This window comes from Centroberyx gerrardi, chromosome 18, assembly GCF_048128805.1.
Source record: "Centroberyx gerrardi isolate f3 chromosome 18, fCenGer3.hap1.cur.20231027, whole genome shotgun sequence".
In the NCBI taxonomy this organism is placed as follows: Eukaryota; Metazoa; Chordata; class Actinopteri; order Beryciformes; family Berycidae; genus Centroberyx; species Centroberyx gerrardi.
In genome coordinates this window covers 3305055-3325152 of record NC_136014.1, presented here as the reverse complement: position 1 = coordinate 3325152, position 20098 = coordinate 3305055, and the positions used below count along the sequence as shown (strand labels likewise).

The 20098-nt window shown below is 40.9% G+C and overlaps 1 protein-coding gene across 1 annotated transcript in view; it reads right to left on the bottom strand.

Annotated features, from left to right (window-relative positions):
- tbc1d32 (TBC1 domain family, member 32) overlaps nucleotides 1–20098 on the bottom strand; it is a 107982-nt gene that overhangs the window by 3150 nt on the left and 84734 nt on the right. Inside the window, exons 29-31 of the mRNA XM_078289717.1 lie at nucleotides 18860–19014; nucleotides 16698–16838; nucleotides 9848–10036 (exon numbers count right to left, since the gene is read on the bottom strand). Of these exons, the coding sequence (XP_078145843.1) occupies nucleotides 9848–10036; nucleotides 16698–16838; nucleotides 18860–19014 (485 nt within the window). The remainder of the gene's footprint in view (nucleotides 1–9847; nucleotides 10037–16697; nucleotides 16839–18859; nucleotides 19015–20098) is intronic.

Sequence of the window (20098 nt, the reverse complement as noted above, 5' to 3'; positions counted from 1 at the left end):
GTAAGAAACTCCAATCTGCACAGTTAATGTTTTATCAACAGACGGGAACTTGGGGCAGTGAAGTACGCAGAGGGCGCGGAAGAGGACGAGGATGGCGAGGAAGAGGCTATGGAAGAGAGCCACCCACACAGTTTTACAACCAGCAACGTCTAAGGTGTTTCAACTGTGGGGGGTATGGTCATATGGCTCGTGATTGTTCATCAGATCACAGGTCTGGCATACAAAGACGTGAGAATGCACCTGATGGATCCTGGTCACATGCAACCCTCAAGCCTGTCTGTGAATGCTCCAGGATTCCAGCCAGCTAACCCATAGGAGATAGCGGGGACAGGTCAGATAGGTGAACAGGATAGTTTAGATGGACAGGCAGACACTGACCCTGTTATAACTCATGGTCAGTACTCTAAATTAGACCCAAGGAAACAGAAAGCAGCTAAATTAAGTTTGTAAGTAGGAAATGTAGTGGTGCCCTTTTTTTGGGTTGATTCTGGTGCTGATGTTTCCGTTGTGCAGTCCAAATTACTCCCAAATGCGCCCAAAATGACAAAATTTCTTAAAACAGTTGGCTCATTAGGAGTCCCGGTGTTAGAACCGATTTCTGAACCATTTTCTGTCACTTATGGTGATTATTTAGGAGATCATCCTTTCTTATTGACAGATTTTTGTCCAGTGAATTTGTTAGGGCGTGATCTCATGTGTGCTTTGGGAATAAATATGTACTGCAGTCCGGAAGGTATCATTCTCTCTCCTAAGATGCTAGGTATTTTTACTATGACAACATATGAGGGTTATTTTTAGGATCTCAAGAGCATGTAGATGAGGATGTTCTTCTTCACCAAGAACCAGACACCACCTCTTTTGTTCATATGCCTTTAACAACTGAAGAAGAAAATATGATTTCCATGGTTCCGCCTATACTATGGGCTACTAGCGGTTTTGATTTTCAGACCATGTAAGAGGCAATATCCCCTCAGCCTAGAGGCTGTGGAGGGAATTGCTCCTGATATTGAGTCACTGAAAAAACAAGGTGCCATCGTGGAATGTCCTCATTCTCTTTGTAATACCCCTCTTCTGCCCATTAGGAAGCCTAATGGTGGTTGGAGACCTGTTCAGGATTTGAGAGCTGTAAATGACGCTGTGCAACATCTAGCGCCCACAGTACCAAATGTGGTAACTTTAATGTCTCAGGTCCCATCTGATTCTTGTTGGTTTACTGTGATTGATTTGGCTAATGCTTTTTTCAGCATTCCTGTGCATCTTAATTTCCAGTTCTGATTAGTCTTCACCTTTAATGGTAAGTGCTACACATGGAGTCGTATGCCTCAGGGTTTCTCAAGCAGCCCCACTTTGTTTGCTTTGGCTGTAGCTGAGAACCTCTCAGGTTGGGAGGTTCCTTGTGGTAGTACATTGATACAGCATGTGGATGATTTGTTGTTGTGTTCCATTCCTGAGCAGGCCTGCAAAACAGACACTGTCTCCATTCTCTGTTACTTAGCAGAGAAAGGACACAAGGTCTCAAAACCAAAATCCAGCTGGTTTCACAGTCCGTGCGTTATCTAGGACATATAGTCACACCTGACGGTCGTAAACTCGGTCCCGAATGCGTTACAGCAATTTTGGAGGTATCAAAACCTCAAATAAAACAGCAAATTATGTTGTTTTGGGGTCTTGTAGACTACTGCCGCCCATGGATACGTGACTATGCAGAGATATCTCAACCACTGTATGACATCGTGCACAGTGGTAAACATTTAGCCATGACTGACTTCCTGACTTGGACTACTGAAGCTGACAAAGCATTTACTAACTTGAAATTAGCTCTTTCTAATTTTCCCTGTTTAGGACTCCCTGACCATAGTAAACCCTTTAATCTGTTTGTCTCTGAACGAGATGGGTTTATATCAGCTGTTTTAACTCAGTCCCATGGTGACAAGCAACGCCTTGTTGGTTATTTTTCTAAACATCTGTCTACAACTGAGAGAGCAATGGTCTCGTGCCTAAGGTCTGTTGCTGCAGCTACTGAAGCTGTCCTTGCAACTGCTGACCTTGTTGCTATGTGTCCCTTAACTGTACATGTTCCATATGCTGTTCATTCTCTCATCCTTTAGGCTAAGACTGCTTACCTGACTCCTGCGAAGATGCTGTATTGGGAGAATGTTCTACTTATTATGTCTTATGTTACTTTGAAGTGTTATACTGTCCTTAACCCTTCCATACTTCTTCCTACAGCAGGGGAAAGTGAACCCCACTGCTGTTTGCAAGTGGTTGACATTGCTACCAAACTTTGTGATACCTTGTTTGAAACACCACTGACTAACCCTGACTTTGTTTTCTTTGTAGAGGGTTCAATAGGACATCTTTCTGCACGAGCAGCAGAACTCTTTGCCTTAACCCGTGCTTTTATTCTAGGTGCTGGAGAAGATATCATGGTCTATGTAGACTCTCAGTATGCTTTCAATGTGTCATAATTTTCATGCTGTTTGTAATCGTCAGGCTCATACAAGTGGTGTTGATCCAGTTTCATAGGGAAATGCTGTTGCTGATGCTGCAGCTAAAGCTGCTGTTCTTTTTCCCTGTCTTTCCCATTTTGCAAAATGCATCTGTCTTCTAGGATGATAGTGACAACGACGAAGCAGCTCTTAGATGAACGAGGGGAAACCACTCTGCATCGAATGTGCTAGTAAACCTCTCCAGAGTGGTAGCCCTCTACTGAGTGTAAAGCTCATGGGTTGAAGACGGGTTTTTTTTATTCCTTTTTTGTTTTCCTTTATTTCTGGTTTTTATTCATGTTGATTGAAGCTTGTTTGTAACTCTTAGAAGAGATGTTTTCCTCACTGTTTAAGTGAAGTATACATAGAGTAGGATGTATCTGGTGTTATTTTATTTTAATCTTAGTTGTCACCTTGTGACAAAAGGGAGGAATGTAAGAAATAAAATTAATATTGTGCTTTTTTATATGGATAGTACACTCTGTTCTTGCTTTCCTTTGTCCTGGAAAGTGGAGTGTCTTTTGTCCTGCTTACTATAATGATGTAATCAGTGCTTGAATGCATGCATGATCACTATATATGGTTATGTGTGGTTTTGAGTGATTCTATAGGTGGACATGCAGTTAAAAGTCTGAACTAGTGGGTTGGTTTTGAGCCAAGTAGGTTTGGCTATGGGCCAAGATTTAGAGTTTTGTTTACTTTAACCTATATAAGTGGATCCTGAACTCCGTTCTTTGTCACTTCTTTGTTGCTTGTTTGGAACACTGAACTGAACCATGCATGTCTGAATAAAGAATCCACAGAAGACTTTTGAACCTTGCTTAGTCATTTTGACCCACAACGGGTGAAGTAAATTTTTGCATTTACAATTGTACCACATGAAATTACATCAGGAACACTATCATGACACCAGTATTCATAAGACATCTCAATTTTCCACAGTAAATAATGTGATGAAAGTACTTGACTGTTGTCATTTGACTTGCAATTTCCATCAATACTCACATTTTAAAATTGCTAATTACTCTGCATTTAAAAAAACAAAACAAAAGCCACTGCAATAATCATAGACAAAATGAAGTGGGTAAGTGTGTTAAGACATGAAGGTACAAATATCTACAGATAATAGATGGGTGCTGATGCAGAAGGAGGTTTACTTTATTACCGTTCAGTCTGTTAGGAGGTGAAGTGTGAATAATTTGATACAACCTTTTCATTAAAATACTTTACATTCAATCTACTTCAAAGTCACAGGGAAATCACATTAAAGCCCTGGGATCGAATGCCGTACGGGGCCGATAAACAACAACCTTGCTTGGTGTTCAGGTAATGAGGTTTTATATGTCTGAGAAACAAAGGGAACAGCGCTGTATAGTTATCTTAATAAGCACTGGCATCTTAATCACCTCAAGTACACACACACACAGGAAAAACTATGAAAAACCATTTTGACATGCAGCGACATCTTAACTGTCTAAGTTTGCCGGAGGCGAGAAGTGCCCGAGACAAAAGAACATTTTATTTGGCTCATTTGTTCAGTCAGCGTTTTAATTTAGGCCGCCATAATTACTGGCTGAGCTATGCATCTTTCATGACAACGGCCAACCTCATCGGCTATGAAGACGATAAGAAAAGACAGCGAATAACGGTGACTGGTGTGCGTTGTGTTGTGAGGGGAGTCGTCAAATAGCAAACCTAGGAAACACTGCACCCAGAGGACGGGCCATGCTCAGAATGGGAATACACAAGGCCTGAACCCACAGCAAACAAGCCCATTCCACCCTCTGTCATTATACGAGACCGGGGCGGTTAACAAACCACCATTGTTTAATGACCTCTGCAACTTAATTTTCTTTCATCATTTTGGAGAAAGTGTTTTTGGAGGCTCTAATTACGGTTTTATTTTGCCAGGTAAATAACATTGACGAGGGCCTGGCACAATGAGAACACAGTCAATACTGCAAGAACAATTTATGGTTGGAGACGCATCCTAGTATTTTCTTTCTCCTTTCAACAAGATTATAGATTTCCACACATTTAAAGCAATAGTCCACTTAGTTTCAACATGGGAGTTATTCAGCTCTTGACTGCCATGAAAAACAGAATATAAACTAATCACCAAGATCAGATGCAGCTGGACGAGTTTGTAACGTTAGGATTTTTACTTCCCATGAAAACTGACATTTAACAGATTTTTTTTATTGATTTTTTTTTTTTATTGATTTTTAAATTTAACAAACACACACACCTCTCAACATAAACAACAACAGAAAAACGTACAAAACAGAAAAATCCCACCCCAAACCAACAACAGACGCTGCAAAATGTAAAAGTTAAATTGAAAGGAAAAAAGTAAAAAAATAAAAATAAATAAATAAATATACATAAATTGTCCAGGAATATGACAGGAAACAAGTAAACAGCACATACAGGTGGAGCAATCAGCCATCGCCTTCCAGGGACAAACAAGTAGGTCAAAGTCTCTGTAGGAAAGAATGCAAAGGTTTCCAGAGTCTCCAGAATTTGTCCGATTTATGGTTGAGATCATGAGTCAATTTCTCCAGAGGGAGAAGGGCCGATATCTGTGATATCCACATGCCGACTGTAGGGACCTGCGGTGCGGCCAACGCAGCAAGATACACTTTTTAGCCAAAAATAAAAGAATTATTAACAGAGATTTGGTGTCTGTATCAAAAAGATTGTCTGGAGTATGGTTTAACAGGTAAAAAGAAGAAGTCAGTGTAAACCGTTTACCGGTAACCTCCTGGATCACAGAATGGACCTCCTTCCAAAATGTCTGGACAAGACCAAAACAGATGGATAAACGTACCTTTGTGTGTTTTACATTTATAGCAGAGGTTTGAGCTGTTGGGGAACATTTTCTGGAGGCGAATAGGTGTAAAATAAGTCATGGAAAAATTTAAAATTTTGTTCATCTATAGAAAGTGAAGTACATTTCGGGAAGATCTCATTGCAAATCTTGATCCAATCTGTAGGACTAAATGTTACCCCCAGATCACGCTCCCACAGCGGCTTCAGGGAATCATAAGCTGAAGAATCAGAGTACAGTAGTAGAGTATAAATCTCTGAGATCATTCCTTTGGGGGATTTGGCCGAGACCATAGTATTTTCCAGTTCCGACAGGTTCAAGCGGATCCCGTTTTTTCTTAAAAGAGACTCTATATAATGACGAATTTGGAGATATTAAAAAAAATCTTTATGGGGAATGTTAAAATCAGTCCTAATTTGCTCAAATGACTTTAAAGAGTCGGAGACCAACAGGCCAGCAAGATCTGATCGGCCCTTGGAAGTTCACTCCAACAAACCAATACTCCTAATCTGTGCCGGAAGGTCAGGATTCAATGCCAGGGGAGACCAAACAGAAATAACAGAGGGAATATTCAAATATTTCTTCACATCCCTCCAGACCAGTTGTGTGTTATAAACAATTATATTATTGTTAAGGGAATCTATATTGTTGATAAAGGGGAGGGATTTAAGCCTTCTGGGATAACATGCTAGAGACTCGAGACCAACCCATAAAGAATCCTTCCTATTCATGAACCAATTTGTCATCGTTTTAAATTGCGCTGACCAATAGTAGAGTTGTAGATTGGGCAGGGATAAGCCTCCCAGTTCCTTCGGCTTAATAAATTTAGAGAACCTAACTCTCCGATGTTTGTTGTTCCAAATATAACGAGAGATATAAGAGTTCAGTGACTTAAAAAATGCTGGGGTCAAATAGCAAGGAAGATTTTGAAATAAATAATTTAATCGGGGAAGGATGTTCATTTTTATAGCGTTGATTCTCCCAAGGAAGGAAGTCGTAAGGAGGTCCACTTCTTCAAATCGTTTTTAATTTTTTGGATTAGAGGAGAGTAATTAGTCTCAAATAAATTATGTAAGTCAGGAGTGACAAAAATACCTAAGTATCTGAAACCCCTCTCCGACACCTGAAAAGGGGATTGTATGGACATATTCTGGGGAATATTGAAGGGCAGAGCGACAGATTTTCCTAGATTAATTTTGTAACCCGACAGGACACTAAACGAGGCTATAGAGTTCAGAACTCCACTACTGTGATTTTTAATTGACTGTGGGTCCAACGTTTCAGAACATAATTTCGCCAAACAGAATAGATAGATAGATAGATGATGATAGATAGATGATAGAAGAAAACATAGCAGAGGGATACCATTTAGGAGAGATAGTTCCTGTTTGGGAGACCAGATCTACTTTTCATTTTAAATACAAATTTTAGTGTAAAGCAAGAATAGAAATGCAAAATGATGAAGGACCCAGGATGCTTTGTTGTCTTAAAAGCAGGATCTGTTGTTGAATCTGTTCACCAACGTGTTAAATGTCAGTTTTCAGTCTATTTTCGTTGCCTCATTCAAATGAATGAGAAGTAAAAATCCAAATGCTACAAACTCGTCCAGCTGCATCTGATCTTGGTGATTAGTTTATATTCTGGTTTTAATGGTGGTCAAGTGCCAAATAACCCCCATGTTAAAACTATGTTAAAACTAACTAATATCGCTTTAAATAAGAACAAAAATATTTACATTTTGCTTTATATTTTCGACATTTAGCTAAGCAACTTACACTGAGTGGAAAAAGCTTTAATTCCTAGCTCCCCAAAAATGACCACCAACCAAAAATAAGGAGTGGACCTTGGTGTCCTTATAATACTCCTGTGACCATAGAAAAAGTGCTAGGAAAAGAAATAGACTAAGAGCTAAGAGCGAGATAGAAGGGTCATTTTTTTTTTTTTCTTTTAAGAGAGCAAACAGAGTGAGTGGAGAGGGGAAATCATTCAGTGAGAAGAGGGCCATGTCAGGTACTTGTTGAAGAAATGAGTTTTCAGTCTGTGATGGAAGAGGAGGAGTCACTCCGCTGTTCTGATCGTTCCAGGCAGCGGTACATTAGCACACTAAACACACCCACGACAGGAAAAAAATCATTTTCATTTCATTTTTATTATCGTACGTGTTCATTCGTGAAAATGACAGTTCACCTGCTAGACCTGTGTGATGGACTGACTATGTGCCTATGAGGCTATGTGCCACTTAAGCCGTTATCTGAACCCATATTCTGTTTGCGTGTACACACTGTACGCACTAGCAGACGGTATATGTACCATCATTTCGTCCTCCTGTCAAAACCTAAGAGCACTAACTATGAAAAGTGTCCTACTGGACGGTAGTGCATAGAGTGACAGATTCTTTATTTCAATGAAGATTGTGTGGAGAGCGATTAAGCCAGGGGAGTCGTCAAAATGAGTTGCTCCGACCAATCGTTTATCGGCGCGGGAAGCAACTGCTGACACGGTTAAACCCGGTGAAGGAGAGCAGAGATAAGCAGTGGGAATCACTTTGGAGAGTAATTGTGGTGTGTGTGTGTGTGTGTGTGGTTAGGGTTCGACCAATACGGGGTTTTTGAAATCTCATACCGATGTTTTCCGATTGAAAATAGCCGATATTTTATGCCGATATTTAAATTGTACGATTTTCATGCAGAACATTTACAAGAATTCAGTGTTCTCCCACAGAATTGTATTCTTGTCAGGGTGGGAAAGCCTCTGAAACAACATTTAGACCATCATGGGACACTAAAACTCTCCACTGAAACCCATAAGAATGACATTTTAGGGAAATTTAAGGCAGGGTGACCCACCTATTCAATGGAGTAGGAGAAACTCTGGGATAGATTACCACCTTTAAATGAAGAATATTAATTTAATAAAACGCCTATATTGGGAAACCGATATTTTGGTCTGACCTTGGTGTGGACTGGGTCGGACAGAAGAAAAATCTCAAATGAAATGGCAGGAATGAAGAGGAATCGAAAGGAATCCTTATCAAACAAAGCGCTCGGAGGAACCTACGGCAGCGTTACGTACGCGGTGGCAGGCAATTTGTTTTTGAATGCCGTGGCAACAAAACTGAAGCTTTATTTTGGCTTGTTTCATGTCAGTGGCAGACATACAAGCTCCCTCATTTTGTGCGTCTCGTCTTTTTTTCTCCCGCTACCTCAGCTTCACTGCAGTTTAGCTCCAGCTAGACTCGGAGCAATTGTAACACGTCGTTTGCCTTTTCAATTTTTAATTTAGATGAAATATAGATATACCCCGTAGTGAGACTCTGACTGGATGAGTGTAGAGGGGTGTAAATGTGCGTGTGTGTGTGTGTGTGTATATAGTTACAAAAAAAAATCAACCATTCCCTAATACCCCATCTGTCTAACTAAAATACTTTCCTCACATCGTTCCCACAGAGAAAACGGGAGTAAAGATAAGGCCGTTGGAAGGGAACTGGCATGCCTAAAACTTTTAGCAGTTCAACTCAGGACAAGAATTGTGTAACGGTCTGTCTCCCTCTCTCTCTCTCTGACACACACACACACACACACACTCACACACGTGCACACACTTTGTCTCTAAGCCCGTCTCTTGTAGCAGTATCTGATGCTACAGCTCATTAGAAGAGCTTCCTGAGATAAAGACTGTATAACTGATCTTTTATTCACAGGAACTGTCAGTGGCTGCTGATGGCAACACCAGTGTTATCAGCTGGAGACGAGGCAGGGGGAGATGGAATCAAATGATTATTGAGTAGTGACTATGACTGCTTCAGTAAAGTGTGTGTGTGTGTGTGTGTGTGTGTGCGTGCGCGCGTGCATGGTGACAAGCTTTAAACTGTTTAACTTTTAACTAGTGAGTGCAGAGTGTGTGCGTGTCTGCACATGCTTATTTCATGCCAAGAAAAGCATGGGAAAAAAACATCAAGCCAAACTCAAAGTACATATATCATAGAACATGACTTAAAGTCACGAAGAAACCGCATTTTGAGAGCATCTTTCATCCTGAATGTGACGTATTTCCTGATGAAACAGGATATTAGGGCGTGTGTTGAATCTGCCTGTCACTTGCCTGCATATCACCATATACATGTGCAAATTTTAAAGTGTCAGGGCTTCCTTATGTAAGCTACTAACCTTGACAAAAGCATTGAAAACGCTGGCACTCAAATGGGGAAGCACATGAAGATACAAAAATGGAGGACATATACTATATACTATAATTTAAAATGTAAAAATGCCCTTTCCTTTGCCTTTTTAAAAGCTGCATTACAATCCACTGCATGCACAGTGTGTGTGTGTGTGTGTCTGCATCTGTTTGATATGAAATTTCATACTTTTTAGGAAACTGTTTTTGTGCCGAAAGATTTGAAATCGCATCAAAAACGTCGCGCGTCCGTATTTGGCCACAGTTACGTTACGTTCGTTTGCCGATACGCAACGACACCTTAAATTGCCAGATTTTTGAATGAAGTTTGGCATGTCTGCTCCCATCTCACCTTGAGGAAGACCTGCAGCTCCTGGGACTGCGTGCGCTGCAGGATGTCCGGCTGCAGATGCTTGAGCACGGCCACGCACAGGTAAACCTGGTAGTCAGGACCCATCACCACACAGGTGGAGATGTAGTGGCAGATCTCCGGCCAGTCCAGGTAGTTCCAGAAACACTGGCCCAGCCACTGGAGGCACATCTGGGAGAAAAAAAAGACAACAATCCATGATATTCTAGTGATTCCCCCAAGGATCTTTTTTGTAGCAATGGGGAAGTGGGAGAATTTCAATTTTTGGTGTATTTTGTTGAAATCAAAATGTACCCATACTTCTTTGAGAGTCTGAGTTTGCCCAGAAAGTGACAGCAGTAAGGTGTTCCATGCCACAGTAACCTGTTTAACAAGGGAGTAAACCAGGCATCTTAACCAGGCTTCTCACAGTCTGTCCGAGTCTGAGGTTGCCCAGTTTATTCTAACCCAGTTATGAATTACGATGTAATTTTTCTGCGCGTGGAAGAGCTTACAGTAGCTAGTGAGCCAGCAGCAGCCGAATCACTGAACTTGAACTGTGAGCAAAGGTTCAGCGAAGAGGATGAGAAGCACATGGAGATGGAGATGTATAAAAGAAAGGGTAGTTCATATTAGAAAAAGAATGTCTGAAAAATAGTTTCATAACATATTTTCATGGATAACCTTAAGCGGAGGCAATTGAATTGAATTGAATGAATGCGACATATAGCTGTTATGAAGCTGTTTTTCACATAAACAGGCACATATGCCAGGTAGTGATTATGGATGAGAATTTGTTTTTTCACCACTCTCTCACACACACACACACACACACACACACACACTGCTGTATGATCTCGTTCTGTATTAATGTCAGAAGTCTATATTTACTTCTTATTTGCCGGGTCTGCTTTGTCAGGTTTTTCAAAACAAATTTTTTCTGGAGATATTTTCACGTGGCGAGTGAAAAATGATAACTCGCATCGGTCTCGAATATTGAGGTGGGATTAGGGGACAGAGAGACGAGGAGGCGCATGCTAATATTTATTTCTGCAGCTGCTGACTAAACTCAGGTCTGTGATGTAAATGCGGCGGCGAAAGGAGGCGTTCCCACCTGTTCCCCGTCCCACTGAAGGGAATACAAAGTACTTCCTACAGCAAAAAACGTCTATGTGATTTGCCTACTGGGGGCAGTGAAGGAATTAAAATGAAGATATAACTTACCTTCTAAATAGAGTCAGGTTTTTCACAGTCAGAGGCCTTAGTCTGCACTAAATCATACAGTGCAATTGTCAGGGCAGATGAGTCACACCTGTTTCTCTCTGTAACTTGTACCTGAACTTAGTGCGTAACTCAATGTACAAACATGCTGTTCTTTCTCATGCCGTTTTCCTAACCCTAACCTATTGTCTGGTCACCTTCATTTGAATCAGTGGACAAGTTGTTACCTTGTGGCATTTATGCATTGGCACCCATGTTTCACAGGGCAAAATTGCAAAGGATCACGGTTGGATCTCCTTCTCCAAGTGCTCCAGGGATGGTTTGGAAATGTAGAGAGAAACCTCCCTCTCAACAAGATCTCAATCCAATTGCTAAGTTCTCATATGGCCAAATGAACCTAACAAAGAAGGAAACCGGTCCAGGATTTGAAATAATTGCTCTAAACCAACTAGGTGTGAAATCGTTCTTAGGGAATCAGCATTTGTTACAAATCCCCCAATGAAGGCCCTAGGTTTATCTGTAGAACCTGCTCACTTTCTGGAAACCCATGTGCTTGATTATCGACCTGCTGCTACGTTGGCTGCAGTCTACTGTTCCAGATTCATCCAGTGGCTTGGCTTGCAACCAGTTTGACTGAGCCCCAGACCCTTGAATCCAGTTTTCCAACCCCTCAGCAGAGAACAGTGCACAGAGTGCGTGTTAACTAGCTGTCACGCCAAATAATTAGCCATCGTGTTTCCCCTACCGACATGCGCCTGCTGAAGCATACAAAACAAGCGCCCCGTATGCTAGCTGCATAAATACATTAGATTACTATCACCTCCTCCGCGGCTACACTCAAATGAAAATAGTGACATCCTAATTTGTGCGTGTGTGTTTGTAACAACAGGGATTCACATTGGCACACACGTTTTCTGTGAATATGAATCCCTTCGAGGTCTGAAGAGAGTGGGGAAGTGTGCTTTCCTCTGGTGTTGGTGTTCCTATGTACCAACACTAAGGGGGCAAAGGTGAGTATGAGTGTATTCTGGCAGAATCCTCTACTTCATTTTCCCCGCTGCTGTAAATAATATAGGCAATCAGACCTGAGCAGGTCAGGTAGCAGGTACAATGTCACCATGATATCAGAGCTTGCCTCCAAAGTTTTGCAGCATTTGAGACAATGACATGGCTTATGTTTTCCCACGCGTAGTAACCTTTTCAAAAATGAGTGCCATCACTTTTCATTCTTTTCCTTTCTTTTACTAGTTCACACTGCTGCTGTCATTTATGCCATTTCATGATGCTGTTGTGCAGGAGGATAAACCGTGAAAGGTGAAGAACTCGGCACCACTTGTGTATTTTTTTTTTCTCCTGTCACCACGTTTCTTGATTTATGAGTAGGATGTGATGGAGATTATGCGCTGCTTTAGGAGTGACTAATTTCACGCTGGCTAACATAGTTACATGTGGGGTTCCGATGCATTCATAGGATTGGCATCGTCTCCTTTAGTGGGTGAATGTCAACTGCAAAACTTTTCATACTGCGAGATGAATACATTACAGCGCTGCCGTCAAAGGGATACCTTGTAAATGTGAATTTTAGTCTGATATTGTTCTTCATGAGGCACTTGTCATAATGCGGGGAAGGAGGAATGGCAACATGCCAAACATGCTCCTGTGCCTCTAGTGTAGTTGAGGACAGATAGAGAAGCATTTTTGTTATGTGACAAACAGTTGGTGCACCTGCAGCAAATGGTTAGGAGGAATACATTATCTGTAGGTGTGGTGGGCCTGGCTTCAGTCATGACCAATCAAATCACAGCAGCCAAAAAGTGTGGAAGTTTTTGGGGGGATAGAGGTCGGCGTATCAGGTGAGAAACTGTAAATGGCTTATTATCTCATTTTTAAAAGGTCTAGCTACATTGTTTGCCAGAACATCCAAGTGATAATGTGGGATTGTATTACTCAGTCATCACACATCAATTATGCATTATTATACGCTCTGGGTAGGCCTACAGTAGATCGAATTAAAATGAGAGGGCCCACTGGCTTTGTAGCTTATTTCACCCACTTACTGTATAAACCAATTACCTAAAACACCTATAAATTAGGTTTTCTCGCCATAATTACCTATTTGTGTTGGTGAGAAATTCCCTGTGCATCATGGCGCATACTGACAGTTCTATGTTGGATGACCATCATTCACACAACAGCCACGAGTATATCGTTGAAAAATGCTGCATCTTCTTTTTTCAAACTGGCCAATATATCATCCACAAAAAGGGTTGGTAAGCTTTTGAATAGGATCTAGGATCTTCATGCACACACTGCTTGGCAAAGTCACCAAAATACCAAATGGGTGCAGGCGAGAAAGAAAACGAAAATGCCACATTTCTTCTGCTTCTTCTTCTACTGTATGTAGGTAAGTATTTGCAGTAGACAAATCTTGTCTACTTGTTAAAAATGAAATGGATAACAAAGAGGACCATTTTCAGAAGTCTTAGTGCGGTCTGAATAAACCACTCCAAACATGCATGTACTTTAAGTACTGTACTATGTCGTCAGGCTAGTAACATTGTTCCCTAGAGAGGACACACTCACAGCCAACACACTTCATTTTCCTTTGCATTTAAAACACACCAAAATGTATGATTCAGCTTGTTTACTGTTTACCTGGCCTAGGTCCCTGCTCGCACTAGTTCCAAGTGTTTATCTCTCACTCTCTCACCCACACAAACACATAGACACCCTCACTATTTTTTCTCAAGGCACTCACTCTTCCAAAGATTTAAACTCACTCTTCTGGAGATGGAATTTGAATGAGGCATATAGAGACGCGCGCACGCACACAACCTCTACTGTATGAATGTCAGGAGCGTATTATGCCTCATTTGCTGCCGCTGCTTTGTCAGGTTTTCAAAGCTCAAACTTTGGAATGGATATTTCCATTTTTTGACTGTAGAATAGGTGCCCATTATCGCCTTGAAGAGCAAAAGAGGCGAGGTGAATGTTAACATATTACTCCTCCTTGGAGACTGCAAGTTCAGATCTTCCATGCAAATGTGGTGAGTCTTATAGGCGCCCCTGTTTCCTCATATTAAGTGAGCCTTAACTGTCAACTGCCGACGCACATAGAAGACAAGATCAAACGCGAGAGAATTCAAGGTGAAATACCTTTGTTCTACCTCATTGTTTGTGAGAGAGAAGTCTGTGCCAAAAGATTCAAGTGCAGAGGAGCAAAGATCTAGAGGATATTTAGCTTCAATGTCAACGCCACATTTGGGTATTTTAAAGTCAGATTGAAATCAAAGTGGAGAAAAATGTCATGTTATTCAAAAGGCAATCAACATTGGTGTTATAAAGGATGTTCACCCAATTTCAAGTCATTAATGAGATATTTTTATTCTACAACAGTGGGGAAAACAAAGTGTGCCCCCTGTCTCTCATGGTGTTGTAGGTGAGGAAATGTCTATGTGGTATCTGTTCATATTTGAATTCAGCCAATCAACTGCAAATCCAATTCCCCTTATGTCCTCTTGTGAATATTCATGACTTAAACGCCCCCTATTAAACCGAGGGGCTCTGAGTGCTCAAATGGAAATATTAGACAAAGACACAAAAGTAGGAATTTAAATACTTGATTAAAACGTCTGTATTCTGGACAGGTACAATGGTCTTCAGAAGTTCATGAGTCTGACTTTGACTGAAGTCAAATTACAGTTTCTGTGAACCTTTCAGTGACATTACATTCCCACTGCAGTTGATTCTGTGCTGAACAGTACATTAGTTTTACTTCTAATGTGCAGCGCTATTCTTACTTTGTGAAGAGCGAGCCTAACTACACTGGCAGTAATCTTGAAGGGAGGAACTTATTAAAGCTCTTACAATGAAATCTTTCATACTACTTCCTGGCCACAGCTATTGAAGGTGAATAAAATACCACTATGGCTGTATGGCTTAGAGAAGTGTAAACAGTGGTTAACTTTGCAATGTAAACGGTAGAGTGTGAAAATGGACTTCTTTAACTAGATTCTAGCATCAAGTCCCTAAAAGAAGCACTTAGATAACCATACTATCTAGTCAGCTAACCATCACTATCTTCTTGTTAACACATCTGATTTGCCAAGAAGCTAACCTTACATGGCTAGTAGCTGGTAGTAGTAGTTTCATGTAAACATTAACATTAGTTGCTTTGCTAAATTAGCTAACTCGCTGGTTTGCTAGCTAACAACACTAAAAACAAAAACCTAAACTAAAACCCGAATCTTCTCAAGCTACAAGTCAGAGTGTTCTAGAGTAGAAGCTAGGGCTAAAGACAAGACAGTTTACTGTGTCAAACTAATCCACCTTATTAGACTATTTACTTTTACTTAGAATGTTACTGAATGGATCTAAACCCACTCACAACAATCTTTTTCAGCTAGCTTTCTTTTTCCTCCCTGGTTGTTATATTTAGCCATTATTTGTGCAGAGCCAATACTCCAATGGACCTCCATGGTGGTGTCAGCTGTGGTTGCAAGAGACTCCCTATTTTCACACCACTTTGTGCCTTACAGGTTACGTCACACTGAGTGCTGTGTGCATTAACCATGTCTGCTGTGCATTCTTGTAATCAAACAAAAAAAAAAAAAAACACTCCAAAAAATATGAGGTTCCAGTTACGATTTTTGACTGTTAGTGTTTTATGTCTATTGCCTTAGAGTACTGAAGTCTTTGATTTCCGTACTATTGATTAATCATCAGAACAATGTGCATATGGTCATACTTTGAACTGAGCGTAGCACCGATATGTGCCGTTCTCTCTTATAAGCAGAGAGCGCGAAGCCAAACTCGATTAAAAAATCTAGCAATTTAATGTGGCCTGATTTACTGGAAAAAGTATGATAAGCAAGTTAAAAAACTGAGTTTAGTGTGACGCTCTCCATACAAGAGAGAGCAGAACGTATTGGGGGTAAGTTGAGCGGTTGCAAGAAGATTGCTGCAAAGCTTACATACCATTGAAATTGGGTTGACAGCTGATTATGTTTACATGCACACAAAAAACACAATTAGTTCCCTGGGTGCAATTGCGAGAAGATTTAGCTGTTTATCTGCATACTGAAAAAGAACAATCCATGCCAGTTTTCATTTGATGCTACACAATCAGACTATGAAAAAGGCTAAATACCGGAGGATATTCTCATTACTATTAATAATGTTATTATTAATGAAAAATCTTCTGGTGCACAAGAACTGATGTGTTATTTGGAATAAATAGAAGAAGAACTGGGTAGTTAGCATGAGCAGTGATAGCCACCATGGCTGAACAGACAAAGAAAAGAGCGCCACCTACAGAAACTCAAACTTAAAAAAAACTGAAAATCAAAGGAAAAAGATGTTGCAGTACTGGACACACTGTTTGATTGACAGGTGGTCAGGTGGTGACAGGTGGTCTCTGGGAAGTGCAGTGCAGAAACACCAGGTGAACAGGAAAAGCTTTCATGAAGTGGGTATAGGTTGATAGACAGTAGAAAAGCGTACATTTATCAGAAAATCAGAAAATGTCACAGATTACCATTGTAATTCTGAATTTCAGCCCTAAAGACGATCCCACAGCAGTTAGCTTTAATTAAATAATTTGACACTCCCCCTCCACCTTGACAGATAATACCTGGGATGGGGTGAAGCCAGACATTCTGAAGGCAGAGTGGACCAGAGGGACCTCAGCTTTCAGCAACATCTCCACATAGTGAGCCGTGCACCAGTAGACTGGAGGGATTCCTGATCCCGCAACCTCCACCGGAACATGGACCTGCCACGACAAACGCAACACAACACAGGTTTTTGAGCACTCTCGTCTCTCAGAACAGATAGTAGGCTGTAAATCTGCAAATCTCGTTTTCATTACTCGTAGACATCAAACAAAACAAGAAACAACAGCAACAACAGCAACCACTTGCTGAGTAAACAGAGTCTTAAATGCTCGACACTCACGGGCTTTAAGGGCAATGTGAATAAAACAGATTGAAAACGAGTATGGAGGAGAATCATTAAGCATCCAGGTTCAATCACCTCTAGTGGAGCAAATACACAAACAACAAATATGCTATATATAAAGAAATAGCAAAAAGCAGTTTAATGGTTAAGGAATAACATGGCACCTCATGCACCAGAAGGTAACCTGGTGAAACTTACACAAATATATGGAGCAAGACAATAAACAATAACAGCTTGTTGAGTACACGTGAATATGTTTGTGTATGTGCAAGTATATAGACATGTATGAGGCTTTGTGTGTGTGTTAGTGGTGAGCGGGCATTCTCTGCAAAATTTGCAGCTGCCACTTAATAGGTTGTCCCTTTTGTGTTTTCCGTGGTATTGACAAAATTGACCACATTAGGTAGGCTAACTGCTGTGTGAAAAGACTCGCTGGCTGCATCTACATCCAATACGCCGAGAACACGTAACACGTGGCCAGCAGAGATCCAATTGAGCCGTAATAGGCTTTGATGAGAGACTACAAGATGATAGAGGTTTGCCATAATGATAGCAAACCTTAATCTCAGAACCGCGGTCCTCCTCTGCAATTTGCAATAATTGAAACTGGAGTTCATTTTAGATTTCTTCCCCTCAGTTAACTTGATCTCTTTTGCTTTTTTTCCTTTCTCCTCCTCAGTCTTTCTGCTTTTTCTTCTTTCACCTCATCCTTTGCCATCTTCTTTCTCCTCCTCCTCCTCCTCCTCCTCCTCTTCTTTTTCATAGATACAGTCTAGAGCCTCCTGCTTTCTAAGTCTGCCACCGTGTTGCAGAACCAAGAGGGGGAGATGAATTGAAATCAGCCTGTGCAAAATGCCTCCTCCGTATTCCACGTCCCTCTCCCAGACATGTTCTCGGTGCTGAGATTCCATTAACACGTGTAGACTCACGCACACACACACGCGCACACACACTCACAAACACTCCATTAATTGGCCCACACATTAACAATCATCCTCCACAGTGTGTGGAGAGGAAGATTGCTGTTTTGACAAATGGAAAACATTGCACTACAATACTACCACTACACTACAATAATCTCATCACATCCAACAATAGTGTCTAGGAAACATGTGGGGTAATAAAATATTCTCTCCACTCTCTCTGTGCTCAGCCACAAATGATTGATACTCAAATTCCTGTGGTTTGGTGTCTGCTGAGCGTAGGAAAGAGTGAGAGAAAAATGTTTAGCATTAAAATGCAACTTGTTTTGCAATGTGCTCCTGAAGGAGGGGCTGTAATTCCTCAGAATCCTGTTTAGACGGGACAGGATTCAACGACGATCTACCCGGCAAATGGAAAAACAGTTCATTTATATCTATACTCTGATGTTCCTCTGCTTTGATTATGAACAAACTGCACATGCTGTGTATGAGACAGGAGGGATTGAATGAGAAGGGATAGGCAGAGGCGGACATCCGTTGACGTAAGCATTTACATGTGCGATATTTTGTATGTGTACGTGAGATAACTAAAGTTACTAAAAATAATACAAAAATAATTTGAACAGCACTCTAGACAGAGTTTACGCAGTGCTTTAACAATAAAGTAAAAGCCAACATCTTACTCACATAATAAATCACCACAAATAAAAATAAGATTAAACGATAGTAGAATAGCATAAAAGACATCACATAAAAGCAAGTCTATGTGATTTCCTCTGTTTGTACCAGTTAAAGCTGCACTACGCAAGATTTCTATGAAAGATCCATACGACTAATTAAAGTTGGATGGAGATGCAGATTTAAAATCCTAGCTGTTGTCTGTGCGCATGAATGTATTTGTATCTACACTTACAGAGGCGTGTATCCTCGCTGGCCAGATGAATGCAGAGGTGAGCAGAGAGGAGAGGTTGAGTAACAAACGCAGAGACCTGTCCGTATCTCCAGCCATGATGAGGAAAACTGTGGAGGCCAGCCAGTCGTGGCCTGGGTAGCCATCTCGTAGAGTGGCTGGAGGGGGAGAGTTAAAGAGCCAGTGGTTTCAGAAGGGATGGGGGGGGGGAAGCATCACACATGCAGCAAACATAGACGAAGATCAATGGCTCGGATTTACAGTAATCATACATTGTCATAGCTCCAAGTCTCTGTTGTAGCATCGCAAAATAGGATGAAAGAGAGCCAGGGGAGAACAGAATTCCCTTTACATGCAGGATTTACAAGCTATTCTTATGGCCTTAGACAACTCAATCTGAACATAATGAACATAATTGTGTGTATTGTGGAGCCATACAATGTTTGTCTATACCTTCAAATTAGCTTTGTGTTACAATAGGTTGGGTGGTAATAGTCCTCATCAAGAGAAAGTACCATTCTCAACAAAAAAAACATTCTGCATATAGTTACTAGGGGTGTCACCATTTCGATTCTAAATCGAAAATCGATCGAAATGAGCGTTCGATTTCGACCTTCGAAATCACAAGCAGGTTCGCGATTCTCTGAGTATTTTTTTTCTCTCCACCCCTGCCTACTTGCACGCCTCTGAAGAAAAAAAAAAAAACAACACGAAGACATTGTGAGTTGAAGTGTTTTGATGGAAATCGCTTGTTCTTGCTCGATAAAACAAGACACAAGATCACCTTCACTAAACAGCGGGAGCTACCTGCTCTCACCGCCGGAGACGGACACTGTTTTCCGGGAGGCGGTGCGCCGAAGAGTCGGTAGGAGGACTGGCCGGGTCGCCGCGACTTTTATCCATATTTGTTTGGCGACTATTATTGTCTGATCTTATTACTGTGTGGGCTGAAGCGCTGGAGGTTTTGTATGTATTTTGAAAGCTTATCGTTAGCCAAGATAGGAAGGATCTGTTTTGTTGTCATACTGTGAATGACACTTCAGTAAGGAGACGCCCTGAATCGCCTTGCCATGTATTTGGTACCAAATTAAAGGGAAAGTTGTGTTTTTTTAAATGGAAAAACTTTGACCATATGAAAAAATTTGACCATATGGCCTTAGTGTGGTACATTCAAAAAAAAAAATATATATGGCAGTTATATCACACTTGATACCATCTTTTTAAAGAAGAATTTGAAAATGT